Source organism: Equus quagga, chromosome 5, assembly GCF_021613505.1.
Source record: "Equus quagga isolate Etosha38 chromosome 5, UCLA_HA_Equagga_1.0, whole genome shotgun sequence".
Lineage (NCBI taxonomy): Eukaryota > Metazoa > Chordata > Mammalia > Perissodactyla > Equidae > Equus > Equus quagga.
In genome coordinates, this window is record NC_060271.1 from 62,577,586 (window position 1) to 62,592,093 (window position 14,508).

The 14,508-nt window shown below is 47.3% G+C and overlaps 1 protein-coding gene across 1 annotated transcript in view; it reads left to right on the forward strand.

The window, feature by feature from the left end:
• Window positions 1-9,168, forward strand: part of ACOXL (acyl-CoA oxidase like) — a 256,960-nt gene extending 247,792 nt beyond the window's left edge. The window contains exon 16 of the mRNA XM_046662297.1: window positions 8,970-9,168. Within this exon, the coding sequence (XP_046518253.1) occupies window positions 8,970-9,086 (117 nt within the window). The 3' untranslated portion in view covers window positions 9,087-9,168. The remainder of the gene's footprint in view (window positions 1-8,969) is intronic.
• Window positions 9,169-14,508: the final 5,340 nt, after the last annotated feature.

Consider the following 14,508-nt stretch of genomic DNA (forward strand, 5'->3'; position numbering starts at 1 on the left):
TGCCATGCAGAGAGAGGCTGACCAGGAGCCCCCTGCATTCCTTTGCATACATCCCTCTCTAGTGAATTCCCTCTCGCTATTTCGCTGCCCCTTGAATCCATTTTCTTTTCCACTGCATCCCCGTGAGTCCACTTCCACTCTCACCACCGGTCTGTGCCAGGTGGTTCCTTCGTGCGGTCATTGTCCTGCCGACTGCTGGGAGCTGAGCTGGTCGGGCGGTGCTTACGCTTCAGTGTGGCAAGACCTTCGTTGGAAGGATGTGCCCACTCCATGGGAGCCCAGACGAGGGCGCCTGGACTGCATGGGGGAGGGAGGAGCTGTCAGGAGGCTCCTGAAACCAGGAGGAGGCAGAGGGCAGAGGTGGGGTGGAGAGACACAGGGCTGGTGGAGAGAACTGCACTTGCAGAAATCTGAAGAGGGAGGGGGTGTGTTCTGGGCCTGGACATGGTTCAGGGTAGAGGGGTGCTGTGTGTGTGTGTGCACACACGTGCCTGTCTTTGCACCTTTATTGAGACCTGCATCCTGCACCATTGGGGAAGATGGTATGCCTGCTGCTGTGGACCAGGCTGTCTGTAGCGGAGGCCTCTCTTAAACAGGATGTCTGCACTAATAGAGCTGTGCGGAGCAAGTACTGGGGACTGGGGAGGCGAAGCCAGCAGGAGTTGCCCTGGCAGATCGTGCTCTCTGGGGCTAGACACCACTCTGTTCCACTGTGTGATGTAGGGACCATAACCAGACTTTCTGAGACTCACGGTAAAATCAGAGTGTCTTCCTTCCACAGGGACAGGCACTGCAGGGCACGTGCATGCACTCAGGAGGTCCTAGTCGCTGCACCCCTTCACCTTATAATGCCGTTCATCATTTTTATGTTGTGTTTCTCCAGGAAAATGTGCTGTGAATATCAGCCTTGCACCCCAGGGGTTATCTCCTCGGACGAGGGCGGTTCCATCCACTCCGCCCTGAAGGGCTGCCACCTGCCACCTTCTGAGGGAAGGAAAGATTCTGGCACGGGGCGCCTGGGCAGAGCCGGGGACCAGCAAGGGTCTTGGGCTGGGGGTGGAGGAGGTAGACAAAGGGCCCTAAACTCAGAGCCAGGCTCTGAGACCACGTACGAACTCCACAGCCGGCCTTCCCTTCAGGCCCCAAAGCTAGGACACAGCCCTCTGTGGGGCATTTTGAGCATATTTACTTCTCTTTCTCATAGGAAGCAAGCTGGAACAGTGGATATAAGGGTGTCCTTCTGTGTCCTTTCTTCCAGGATGTCGCAGGATGTTGACTGAGATTTGTTTAGCTGGCTGTCTGGAGTTACAGCTCAGGTTCAGGGGGCAAAGATGCAAAGAAGCCCATATTCCCAGTTCCAAAAGCCACCAGTGACCTGCCAGCTGCTGGACCCAGCCACCCTGCTTTCTGCAAGACACTAGCGGAGGACTGACCAGCACCCTCCCATCAGTGCAGGAAGAGGGCAGTGGCTTTTGGAGAGGGCAGAGTGCAGGAAGAGAGGCTGCTGGTGGCAGGAGGGGTCCTCTTCCCAAAGCCAAGCAGAGGAAACCAAGTTAAATGGGGAAAAAAATCTAAAGAGAAAAGGACAAAATAATTTGGTGTGCAAACGTATAAGAGTGAAAGAGGAGGCAGTTGAATTAGCCCAGGAAAAAAGACAGAAAGAAAATCACAGGGGAAAAAGGACAGAAAAACAGAAATAGAAGCATGAAAGGAACAGAAAAAAAAGTCTAGAAAAGCAAAAGAAAAACTCCAGAAAAGTAGAAAAATACACAAAGATTCAAAATGTAGAAGAGTGAAAAGTGGCTGAGTAAAAGCTAGGAAAAAAGAGAGATGGTAAGAAGAACTTATAGACAGAGAGAAAGAGAGAGAACCATAGAAAGATTTCTTAAAAAGAAGGATTTAAAAAATACACGAAGGCAGAAAATATATAAAGACCACACACACAGAAAGACAAGACAGCAAGTCACACAGGAGGAAAGACAGGAAGGCAGAGATGTGGGCTGAGCAGGTGAGGAATGGCCTGTCCTGGCCCTGGCCCAGGGCGGCGGGCCATCAGTTCTGTGAGAAAGCCCTGAGGAAGCAAGAGCACCTGGAGGGGCTGTGGGGACTCTGGAGAAAGATGGCCTTGTGCTCTGCCCACACCAACAGTGCAGTCCCAGAGAGATGCGCACGAGACCCAGAGAGACCCCCAGCTCCCCAAGCCTGGGCTGATCTACAGCAGAGGGGAGGGGAGGCCAGGGGCCAAGCCTGGGGAAGCCAGACCACAGGCTTCGCCTACTGCAAAGAAGTAGAATTAGAAAAGGAAGGAGAAGGAGAGAGAAAAAGACTCTGCGGCCTGGGATGATCCGACTTGCAACATTTCCATTGCTTTACAGGTGGTTGGTTATCTGCCAGGCAGGTACAGGGCTGATTCCCTCCTGAACAGCGGACCCACGAGCCTAGGGGATGGGCAGCTGCGGGCAGTGGGAGAAGCTGTCCTGAGGGGAAAAGAGGAGAGTGAGGAACAATCATTGTTTGACCTACTTTTACTTCTCTATACAAAATTTTAAAATAACTTCATGTCGTATTATACTCCGTATTTGATGGGCATAATTGAAGACCCACGGCCCCTAGCATGTGTCATGGAATCTGATGTCCAAGCTCAGCGAGGTTCTTTCACCCTCTAAGCGTGCCTTGGTCAGGACTGGACTCTCTCCTTCTGCTCCTGCCCTCTGTCCAAGTGACATTAGAAAGGACAGGGCAGATTTAAGAGCGAGCACAGAAAACTAATTCAAAGGACACAGCAAATGGATTTGGGGCTGAGTACAAAGGGAAGAGTTTTTTAAATGCTGCCAAGACAGGAGCTTAGAGTGTAGAAAGTGCCATGTCTCCATGACAGAGGCAGGACCTCAACTCTTGCTCTCCTCCCCCTCCACCCTCCTGTTGTGCATTGAGTTGCGTCCTCCAGAAAGATATGTTCAAGTCCTAACCCCCAGTACCTGTGACTGTGATGTTATTTGGAAATAGGGTCTTTGCAGATGTGATCAACTGAAGATGAGGTGGTACTGGAGTCGGGTGGACCCTAATCCAACATCACTGATGTCCTTGTAAGAAGAGGAGAGACACAGAGACAGAGGCAGAAGAGAATGCTCTGTGAAGATGCAGGTAGATGTTTAGGTGTTTCAGTGATGCATCTGCAAGCCAAGGAATGCCAACGATTCTGGCAACCACCAGAAGCTGGAAGAGGCAAGGAAGGCTCATCCCCTAGGACCTTTGGAGGGAGCATGGTCCTGCCAAGACATGACGTCTAGCCTCTGGAACTGTGAGAGTACACGTTTCTGTTGTGTTATGTCACCAAGATTGTGGTAATTTGTTACTGCAGCCCTGGGTGAATAGTATAACTCCTTAGTATGCAGCTTTTAACTATTCCTGCACTCACGAGGTGGCTAAGTTCCCAGCAGGGAGAAGGGAAAAGGACAAAGAGCAAAGGGCACATGCCAGCTCAGGGTATCATTTTTTGTCAGGAAAACCATAGCTTTCACAGAAGCACACCTGGCAAACATATGCCTACTCTCATTGGCCATGTGGCTGGCATAGCTAACCCTAGCTGCAAAGGAGTCTGGGGAGCTAAGCATTTTTTTAAATCAGCTTTTGTTATGCACGCACACACACACACACATATATACATACACATATACATATAGATGTGTGTGTATACACAGTCATCCCTTGGTATCCACAGGGGCTTGGTTCCAGGACCCCCCCAGATACCAAAATCCACGGATGGTCAAGTCCCTTATATAAAATGACATAGTATTTGCATATAATGTATGCACATCCTCCCATATACTTTAAATCATCTCTAGATTACTTATAATACTTAATACAATGTATATAGTTGTTATAGTATATTGTTTAGAGAATAATGACAGGGAAAAAGTCTGTTCGTATTCACTAGAGATGCAACCATCATAGGCCTTTCAATCCACAGTTGGTTGAATCCATGGATGTGGGACCCATGGAGAGGGAGGGCTGACTGTCTGTGTGTGTATGTATATATATATGAATTACATATATTAAAGTTTATAGGTATTAAAATTCACCAATTTCAAGTGTACAATCAGTGAGTTTTGACAAATGCAGTTGGTCCTATAATCTCCGCTACAATCTAGGTATAGCACATTTCTGTAACCCCGCAAAGTCCCTTCGTGCCTCTTTGCTGTCAGTCCCCTCCCCTGACTCTGACTCCTGAAAAACACCGATTTTTCTTTTGCTATAGGTTTGCCTTTTTTTATAGTTTAATATAAATGAAATATCATAGTATATGGTCTTTTGTATCCAGCTTCTGTCACTTGACAAAATGCTTTAGCGATCCGTCCAAGTTGTCACATGTGTCAGTAGTTCCTTGCTTTTTATTGTGGCGTAGTATTCCTTTGTATGGATATACTGTAATTTGTTTATCCATGAACCAGTTGGTGGACATATGGATCAATTCCAGTTTGGGCCATTATGAATAAAACTCCTATGAACATTCTGATACAAGGCTTTGCATGGACGTGTTTTTGTTTGTCTTGTGTAAATATCTAGGAATGGAATAGCTGGGTTCTAGGGTAAGTATATGTTTAACTTTATGAGAAACCGCCAAACTGTCTTCCAAAGTGGTGGTACCGTTTTGCATTCCCACCAGGAATGACTTCTGGTTGGCCCACATCCTCGCCAATACTTGGTATTTCCTGTCTTGCTCATTTTAGCCGTCCTAGTGGATGTGCAGTGGTATCTCAGTATAGTGTTAATTTGCATTTCTCAATTCTTTTTCAGATGTTTATTTGCCATTTGTTCATCTTCTTTGGTGAAGTGTCTGTTCAAATTTTTTGCCCATTTGTTAAACTGGATTTTGTTTTCTTCTATTGAGTTGTGAGATGTCTTTATAAATTCTGTATGTACATTCTTTATTATATACATGATTTGCAAATATTTTCTCCTAATCCATTATCTGCCTTTTCATTTTCTTAACAGTATCTTTATAGAGCAGAATTTTAATTTTGGAGAAATTCAACCCTTTTGTGTCTTATCTCACAAAATCTTTGCCTGACCCAACATCTCTAAGATTGTCTCCCATGGTTTCTTCTAGAAGGTTTGTAGATTTAGCTCTTATATTTAGGTTTATGATCCACTTTGAGTTAATTTTTGTGTATGGTGTGCTGTAAGGGTTGAGGTTCTTTTATTTATTTATCTGTTTTTGCATGTGGATTTTCAGTTGTCCTAGCACCATTTGTTGAAAAGACTGTTTTTTTCCTCCAATGACCATGGTACCTTTGTTGAAAATCAGTTGACCATACATGTGTGGCTCTATTTTTGGACTCTATTTTTTTCCATTCATCTGTAGTTTTATCCTTATTCCAATACCCCGCTATTGTGTTTACTACAGCTTTATAGTAAGTCTTGAAATCAGTTAATGTGGATCCTCTCCCTTTGGGTGCTCCTTTTAAATTTCCTTCTGCAATGTTTTTTAGTTTTCGTGTACAGATATTGCACATTTTTTGTAAAATGTATCTGTAAGCATTTCACGTTTTTGATGCTATTGCAGTGGCATTTTATTTCAAGTTCCAGTTGTTCATTGCTAGAATATAGAAATAGAATTGCATTTCGTATATCAAAAATCTTGTATCCTGTGACTTTGCTTAAATTCACTTATTAGTTCTGGTAGCTTTATTATATATCCTTTAGGATTTTCTACATAGAAAATCATGTCTTTTTGGATGAAGACAGTTTTCCTTATTCCTTTCCAATCTCTACACCTTTAAATTCTTTTTCTTGCCTTATTGCCCTGGCTGAAACCTACAGCACAATGTTGAATAGAAATGGTGATAACAGACATCCTTGTCTTCTTCCCGATCCTAGGGGGAAAACGCCCAGTCTTTTACTATTAAATGTGATGTCAGCTGAGGTTTTTTAGTAGAGCCTCTGTAGGAAGGTAAGTATTTTTAACTGCCTATAATGCTGTCCAAAGCTATTTGGGGTTTTTCTAGAAAAGAAGAAGGGGGAGTGGACATGGGCATCCACTCAAAGGGAGGCCAACAAGGGTTTCTTTATGAATTCAGCTCTGTCTCAGTTGTGTGAATGATTTATTAGGAAATAAGCACTTGTTGTCATTAGAGGCTTTAAGTGTGGGGCGTGGTTCACATTAAACATGACCACATGTGACAGTGCATCTTTATAAACTGTGTCTTTGGGAGGGGCAGGTGTTGCTAACCAACTAACCCCCCATTAGTCCATTGGGAAGCAATGTAGCTTGTAGTTAGGAACATGGGCTCAGAATCCGGAATGCCCAGTCCGAACTCAGCTCTGCAGCCTTGGGCAAGTTCCTCAACCTTTCTGTGTCACACTTTTCTACCTGCAAAATGAACATATCAAAAGATATCCATAATGCCTACCTCCGGGGCTTCTGAAGACTACGTGAGCAAACGCAATAAATGGTTTAAAGCAGTGTTTGTAATCTAGTGCATTTTAAGAAGGATTTCATTTGCATAAGGCTAATTGACACAGATGTTTTCAGTAGCAGGTTTACTGCTTGAAGTAAAGAACAACCATACCATTTAAAAAATCCTCTGTCCTGAAACGTCATTTGAAGGTTTGTAAGGTGGGAGGGTTAGATATTTGATTTCTGTCGTTATCTAATTGTTTGGGTAATAAGAACACTTTAAAATCCCGCGTGTCGAATAGGCAATGCTCAGCTGGGTTGCAATGGTGGGCAGCGATCCTAGGGAGTTGATGTTGAGTCTGCATGTGGATGCTGAACCAGAGTGGACCTCTGATCTGCTCATTTTGATTACTTGACAGTGGGATGGAGTGTGACCCCGCAACACTGCTCCTGGGCCACCCCACCGGGACGTGTACCACTGTGCAGCCCACAGTTGGCTTCGTTCTATTATTTCCTGCCAATAAACTCTAATTCAAGGGGACACAGGCTTCTCATCAGTCGCTTTCCTGGGCATCTGCCCTAGTGAAGCTGCCTTTCTGTCAACATGTCCCAAGTCCTCGGTGCCATCCTTTGGTGGGGAGTGAGTCCGGCCAGCCTTCCCACCTGGGGAGTGGGGGTGAGGGGACACTTGCCAGCAGGGATGACGTTACACTGAGCCTGCTCCAGCGAGCAGGTCCTGCAGCAGCACTGGGATGTTGACATATAAGGAAAAGCACTTAGGAGCTGGCGGGCAGCCTTCAAGGGGTCTTTCCCTTGCTTTTTCCTCTTGCCTTATGCTTTTTGAGGGGTGCAGTCACAGCAAGTTTTGCACAGGGCCCTCTGAGAGGTTTTCCCATCTGAGGTCCCTTCCTCAGGCACGGTTCTACGTTGTGCAGCCAATTGTCTGTCCCTGGTTCTCTCTAGTCAGGCCAGTGAAAGATTTATCTGCACACTGGGTTTTTAAAAAATTTAAAAGTGCCCTTGATTCTCTTTGGACACATCTGCACAATATTTTATCCTGCCTCTCTCCCTCCCATGTAATGGTAGGGGACAGCTAACACATGTTTAGGAGAGCCTGTCCTCCAGGCCCTGGTGTGGATTTCCCGGCGTTGTCTCTACAGTGATGGGTAGAGTTTGGGGACCAGAGTATTTGGCCAGCTCTTGTCCTCGCCTCTCCTGAAGACATTCTGCAGGCTGTCCTTTGAGAGTTTCATATCTCCACCTGACCTTTTCAGTGGTAATTGTGACACCAATGCAGAGAGATATTGATTCAGGGCGCAACATAGATGTTATCCTCTCCCTCGACTGTCATGCGACACCTGGTTAGGTGGGGACTCCGAGGCACGGGTGACATGGTCCTCCAAACTGTGCCTGCTACCACAGGTAATCATGCTCAATTCTACATGGGCATAGGCTTGCTGAAACCCTGTTTTTCCATTGGAGCACAAAGCACTCTGTTCCAAAGGGATTTTACAAAGTGGAGGCCTTCAGGCCCTGCGGGAACTGGAGAACCGTGGGAGGGAGATTACCCTCCAACCACAGCGCGCAGGCTGTGAGTTTAAAACCAAGAGAAGCAGAGACACGGAGTCGAACTTTCTATTTGAGTGTTATTTCTTTGAGCAAAGAAAATTGCTAAAAGTTTAAATATCAAACCGTTAGGCATTCGAAACAAAGAAAGGTAAGAAGATACAAAGAAAAGTCAGAAGTGCTGATTTTAACACTCTTCTCGGGTCAGATAAGAATCTGCCTTTGGCTCCACCCCCATCTCTGTAACTGCCGGCTTCGTGATTCGGCATCTTTTTCTTCTCCGTGCTTTTTCTTCATTCTTATTTTATTCCTGTGATATTTCCTCACTTCCCTCCAACTAAAAAACAAAACAAAGCAAAAAAATTCCCTTCATTAGAGTGATGGAGATGTTGTACACAGAATAGACCCACACAGGCTGTTGGTTAGATGAATAAATGACAGGAACGTCCTCTGAGTCCAGATTCCAGGTTGATGTGAGTTCCTCAGACATATCGAACACGGCCGCTCCTGAATGCCAATTCTGGAGATGTGACAGGCGTTCCAGAAACAACTTGAAAACAAATGGAAGTGCCTGCCTGCAGTGGAAACAGGGAGGGTGGGAGGTGGCTTGGCTTTGTTGTGGATTAGACGCGAGTCGTTAGTTGTGGTATTTAGAATTCTTGAGGCAGCGAGTGACCAGATTGAACAGGCTCCCTTAATTTGAGTATGCGCTTTCCCCTTCAAATCATTTCTGGAACGCCTGTTACATCTCAAGAACTGGCAGCTGGTAGTGGCCGTGTTTGATATGTGTGAGAAATCACTACAAACATATAAACTGGGCTCACAGTACGCTGATGACATTTCTCCATCTAATGACTAGCTTTTGTGGGTCACAGAGGCCAGCCTTGCAACATGCCCACGCTTAAGGTTGTCTTGAAAATGTGCGTATTTGCCATCTGCCTAAGTCCTCAGTTTGATTCTCTGAGTATCATCAGTGGTTGTTTTCCTTTTGTCCATTTGACAGGTGATGACCAAGAAGGAGGACTTTTTCAGTGCCTGGAACTCATGTCTCCATCACGTTGCCTCCCTGTCTCTGGCCCACATCCACAGAGGTCAGTTGGCCCTGGCTGCGTATTCATAGTTGAGCGGCTCAGAGGGATGCATGTGTCTAAGAATAAGTCTCTGCAGAGAAGGAACAGTCCCCACCCAGTCTGAGCCCTCGTGTTGAATTTAGGGCCCCCAAATAACATAACTACTGATCAAACAACACCGACAAAACCCAACGCCAAACCTCGGGAACAGCGCACCTAACCCAACACGACAATCGCCAGCGCTGCTGGATGGGAGCCAGCTGGCAAATGGCGGGCCCCCAGCAGTGTCCCTCTGCCCAACAATGATTGCAATTCCCAAGTAACCGGACCAGAGGGTGAGTGCACAGATAGAGGAGGAGCACTGCCTGGAGATTGCAAACACCAGGACTAACTACCTACACCTAGTCCCCAAACTAGCAAGAAACTAGTTCAACCTTTGAAAACTGTAGTTTTCAACCAGAGATGATTGTGCCCTCCAGGGGACATTCAGTGATGTTTGGGGACATTTTTGGTTGTCACAGTTGAACAGGGGATGCTGGTGGGTAGAGGCCAGAGACGCCGCTAAACACACTACGGTGCACGGACAGCCCCCACAACAAAGAATTATCCTGCCCCAAATGTCAGTAGCACTGAGGGTGAGAAACCTTGCATGTTCATTTTGACCTCAAAAGACCAAAATCACATAAAATAAAATGAAGCATTGAAAACACAGTAAGATCCATGAAGATATGGCAAATTGTGGCAATTTTTTCTTGAAATTGTTGTTTAACTTCAAGAATCATCACAATGCCCTTACTCCATGGGGGGAAAGTTTGAAGAGAAAGGCGCTCGCTGTGCTTGTTGGCTGTGCGGGGTTTGCCATCACATCAGGTGCACTGCTGGCCCTGGGAAGGTGGGGCTGGGTTTGGTCACCACCACAGCTCCGACATAGGCTCCTGGTCCTCGAGTGTCCCCGGGCATATCTTGCGGGGTGGAATTCCTTGATGGATTCTGTGACGAGTCAAGCCAACAAACCACAAATACCTGCATCCCACAGTCCAGTGCTTGGGACCTTGGCCAGCCTCATGACCAGGGGCTCAAGAGGAAAGACTAGAAGGAGAACGCTCAGGAGAATGTGCCAAGAGCACAGGTCCCTTATGGGATGGGAGCCCACAGGAGCACCACACCTGGGGCCAGCCTTTCTACACAGCGACCACGCCCTGTAGTAACCATGGCCTCATTAGCATCCCAGATTCGGAGTGATTCCCCCTTCTGCGCCCTGGAGCAGGGAAGGAGGAGCAAGGAGAGGGCCCGAGGGTCAGAGGAAGCACAACAGCTTCCCTCCCCATGGGTCATTAAGGAATAGGATTGGGTTCGCTTGCTTGATGATCGAGAAATTTTCATTTGTCTATGCACCCACCACGTAAGAGGCTCAGGGGAACTCTCACCTTCATCGAACTCAAAAATGACAGATAGATAAACCAGAATGCCAGTTGAAGCATCACCAATCAAAACCTGCCTGCTGAGTCCTCGGTCCGTGTTGCGTCCTCTCCGTGGGGGCTGTCCATGCAGAATCAGAAGCTTGGCTGTCTGGACAGCTCCTGGGTGGGGGATCTGAGTGTCCACGCTCACCTGCCTGCCTGCCACACAGGTGGATCCCAGAGTTGACTTCCAGGACTGTCCTGGTGTGCTTGGCACCAAACGCACCCTCTAAGAAATATACGTAAACCGCCCCTTGTCTGTTGGTGGGTTATTTTTCACATTTGTTGAACAGGTTGAAACTTCCCTGGAACATGAAATAGCACTCAAGACACTCATATTGCAGGTGAGTAGGTCCCAGGCCTTCTCACCTGCTCTGAGTGGACTCCTCTGGTTCCACTCTCAGGGGTGCTCTGGCCCCAGCGCCCAGGCTCCTCCTCTGTTCCCCTGGACACTGACCACAGATATTGCCCTTCCCAGGACACGAGGATGAACCGTGTGGTCTCCAGGTGGAAAGCTTCCAAACAGTCAGAGATGGGATTAAATTTGAAAGGGGGCATCAAAGAGTCACTGAACTCATGCCTTCACCTTAGTAACACTGACCATCATGCCTCTAGCAACTCATCCCACTTGTTGAGAGCATAATTAAGCTTAGTGTGAGGGTTGAAAACTTGGGCTCTAGAGTCAGGTTATCTGAATTCAGAGGCTTTATTTACCCCTACCAGCTGTGTGACTGTGAGTGAGTGAATCAACCTCTCTGTGCTTTAGTCTCAACTTCATTTACACAATGTAGATAATGTGATATTTCCCTCGTGGGGCTGTTGAGAAGAAACTTGAAAGCCCTTACCTTAGTGTCTGACCCATAGTTAGCATTCAATAAAAATTTTTTATTGCCGTTAGTTACTACTCTACAAAAACCTTGGTTCGCATAAGCAAAGTGGAACATTTAGATCCTTGTTCCATAAGAGGAAGAAAAAGAGAAGGATTAGATTAGGCTCCAATGTATGAAGTCTTAACGTCAGGAAGAAACATCAAGGATTTGATGTTGCAACAACAGCAAATCTTTATACGATTTGGCCGTATAAAGTAACAGAAGGAAAATAATCAGCGTGAGTTCAATGACAGCATCTAGAAATCCCGGGAACGTTTTGGAACAGAGAAACCCCTCCATCATGAGGAGGTCTGTGCGGACACCAAATGGGTTCCAGCAGATGGAAAGCGCTCAGCACACACACCCAGGGAGGATGTGGTCAGCATGTCCTTCCATTCGAATTGCGCGCTCCGCCTCCGGCAGAAGTCTCGAGGGGATGGGACAAGAAGGAAAAGGTCACAGTCTTCAGTGACTGGGGGCCCAGAGGCTGCCACTGGCGACTTCAGGAGCACCAAGGAGGAGGGGAAGGGTCAGTCTAAGGAAGCGCAGACCTCAGCGTCACCCAGATGGTGACAAACTCAGAATCCAGCCCTTTTTATGAAGAACCGATGGAAGAAGCCTTCCTTCCAGTGTCAGTATCAGTGTGTCACCTAAAGACTCAGGAAAACTGTGTTTGAAGTAAAAATGTTAAGCAGTCTCTCGTGGTTTCTGAAGTGGGGTGTAACCATTGCAATGATAAATTGTTATTTTTCTATGGTACCCATTTTTATCTTGCCCTAGAAAGAGCAGTTCTGAAGCCTGCTGGCGTCTGAACCCCTAAGGGCGTACCAATTCCTAAACAAAAAAGAGAAACAAAGCACTTTTATAAAATGAATTATATCCACCGTTCTCCAGCTCCGTGCAGAACTGTCTCGTGGTTTTCTCCTTCTCACGGTTTGTGAGTGGTTCTCATTGTTCGGTAGGAAGTCTTTTTTCTGGTTCTTAATAAAGTGACTAATAATGTGCAATGTTCGCATTCAGAGCAGGTTGTAATGATAATTAGAATGTATAAGCAGTGTGGATTTCTGCCTATCGGAGGATTAATTTCAGACTTCCCTCAGGGATGTTTTGTTTCCAAACGAGACTTCCTTTGTTAATAAAAACGTGATCGCATGCGTTATTAGAGCATTATTTCTGTATTTGATCCATGAGTGCTCATCCTAATAGTCTTCCTGGGACCGGCATGTTCCTCCCTGTTGTTAATGGGTCTGTTCTTTACACAGACTACACTCGCCTTGATTCAGTCCTGGCTTTGGCATTCATCTTCTAGGAAATGATGGGAAAATACTTCCTCCCTCCTTGACTGTGCATTACATTATGTGAGCTCAGAAAAATAAAATGCCACCGCTTCATCCAGAAGTCCTGTGTGAGGTTAGGTACTGGTTGTCCCTTTACACTCAATTCCAGAGGTCCCCAGGACCCTGAGTCTCCCCAGATTGAAGGGCATAACCGACCTCTGGGGTGGAACCGGAAGTTGCCAGTCAACACGTCTTGTTCTTTGAATAACGGGTCTGTGCAGTGGTTTGCTGTTAGGCTGGAGGTGGGGGTCTGGCAGGTGGGGAAGGAGGGTGAACGCCACAGGTACTGTGTTGGCTGTGACAACCCGTGTGTCTTCCTTGGGCCTCGGCACCCTCTGCCAGGTGGGATGAACTTTGGAGCGTCCCAGGGTGCCCTGAGCGGGTGGTCTGAGGAAGCGTGGAGCTTTGGGTACTACCATTCCTGCTGCGGACCTCTCTCCCTGTCTAGTACCTGGTAAACATGTGGGTGTTAGAAGCAGGCGGAGATGGTCTAGTGGTTAAGATTCGGCGCTCTCACCACCGCGGCCCAGGTTCATTTGCCGGTCAGGGAACCTCGCCACCTGTCTGTTGTTGTCATCCTGTGGTGGCTGTGTGTTGCTGTGATGCTGAAAGCTCTGCCACCGGTATTTCAAATTCCAGCAGGGTCACCCATGGTAGACAGGTTTCAATGGAGCTTCTAGACTAAGACAGACCAAGAAGAAGGAACTGGCCGCCTACCTAAAAAAAATTGGCGACCAAAACCCTATGAATAGCAATGGCACATTGTCTGACACAGCGCAGGAAGTGAGAGGATGGCACAAAAAGGCCAGGCAGGGTCGTGCTCTGCTGTCCACAGGGTCTGTAGGAGTCAGAATCCACTTGAAAGCACTAACGGCAAAGAAGCAGGCAGGGGGCTCGAGAGCCAAGAGTGGGCAGGCATGATTTGCCCCCAGACCCCTGCAGACCAGTATCTTGGAGACTCTGACGTTGGAGAAGAGAAGGAACTTGTCCTGCTTCCTCTGTCCCCATCACACAGCTGAACCTCAGACCCGTCAGTGTTTGCGGGGCAAAGGTGCACCTGGGCGCTGGGGGTCTCCATCTCAGAGTTCCTGATGGCTGGGAGAGGCCCATGTGAATGTTCTGCATGCTCTGCAAGAGTCTCCAGGCCCCAAATGCCCGAAGTCTGGGACGATGGAGAGGCGCCCTCTGGAAACCCAGAGGTGGCAATATACAGGGAAACAAGAGAGCGAGAACTCATCTTCCCACCGCACTTGCACAATGTTGCTTGGAAGGAGAGAAGCGAGAGAGGAGGCTAGATGGAAGTCTGAGCGAGGTACCTGGTGCGACGGAGACCATTTTAAACAGGAGCACGGTGGTACTTTGCACTAACATAAATGATGGCTCCTAAAATAAAGAAGAAATTCGACGGAACATGGAGCATTGCAGCATGTAAGCCCTCAGCACAGCGTGCAACTTTGCCACATTAGATTTTAATTTTGTGCCTTGTCAGCAAATAGACACAAGAAAAGAGAGAGTTCTAAAAATGCAGCCTGCCCAACCTCGTACCTCATTCCTGGCCTTTCCCCGTGTGGGAAGCTGGTGTGACAGAGCACGGCGCCCGGCGTCACTGAGTCTGTGCACATGTGTCTAGGGAAGAACTCTTCCATGACGCCATGCAGGTTGCACCTATCGTCATGATGTAGGGGTTTCTCCCCCAAAGTCTTGCTTTCTCCCCACGACCGCATAGATGAACTTACAGTTTGGATCAGCCAGACCCTAAGACCCCAAGTGCTGTTTTCTCAAGAAGTGCTGTCACACTGCCCTTGC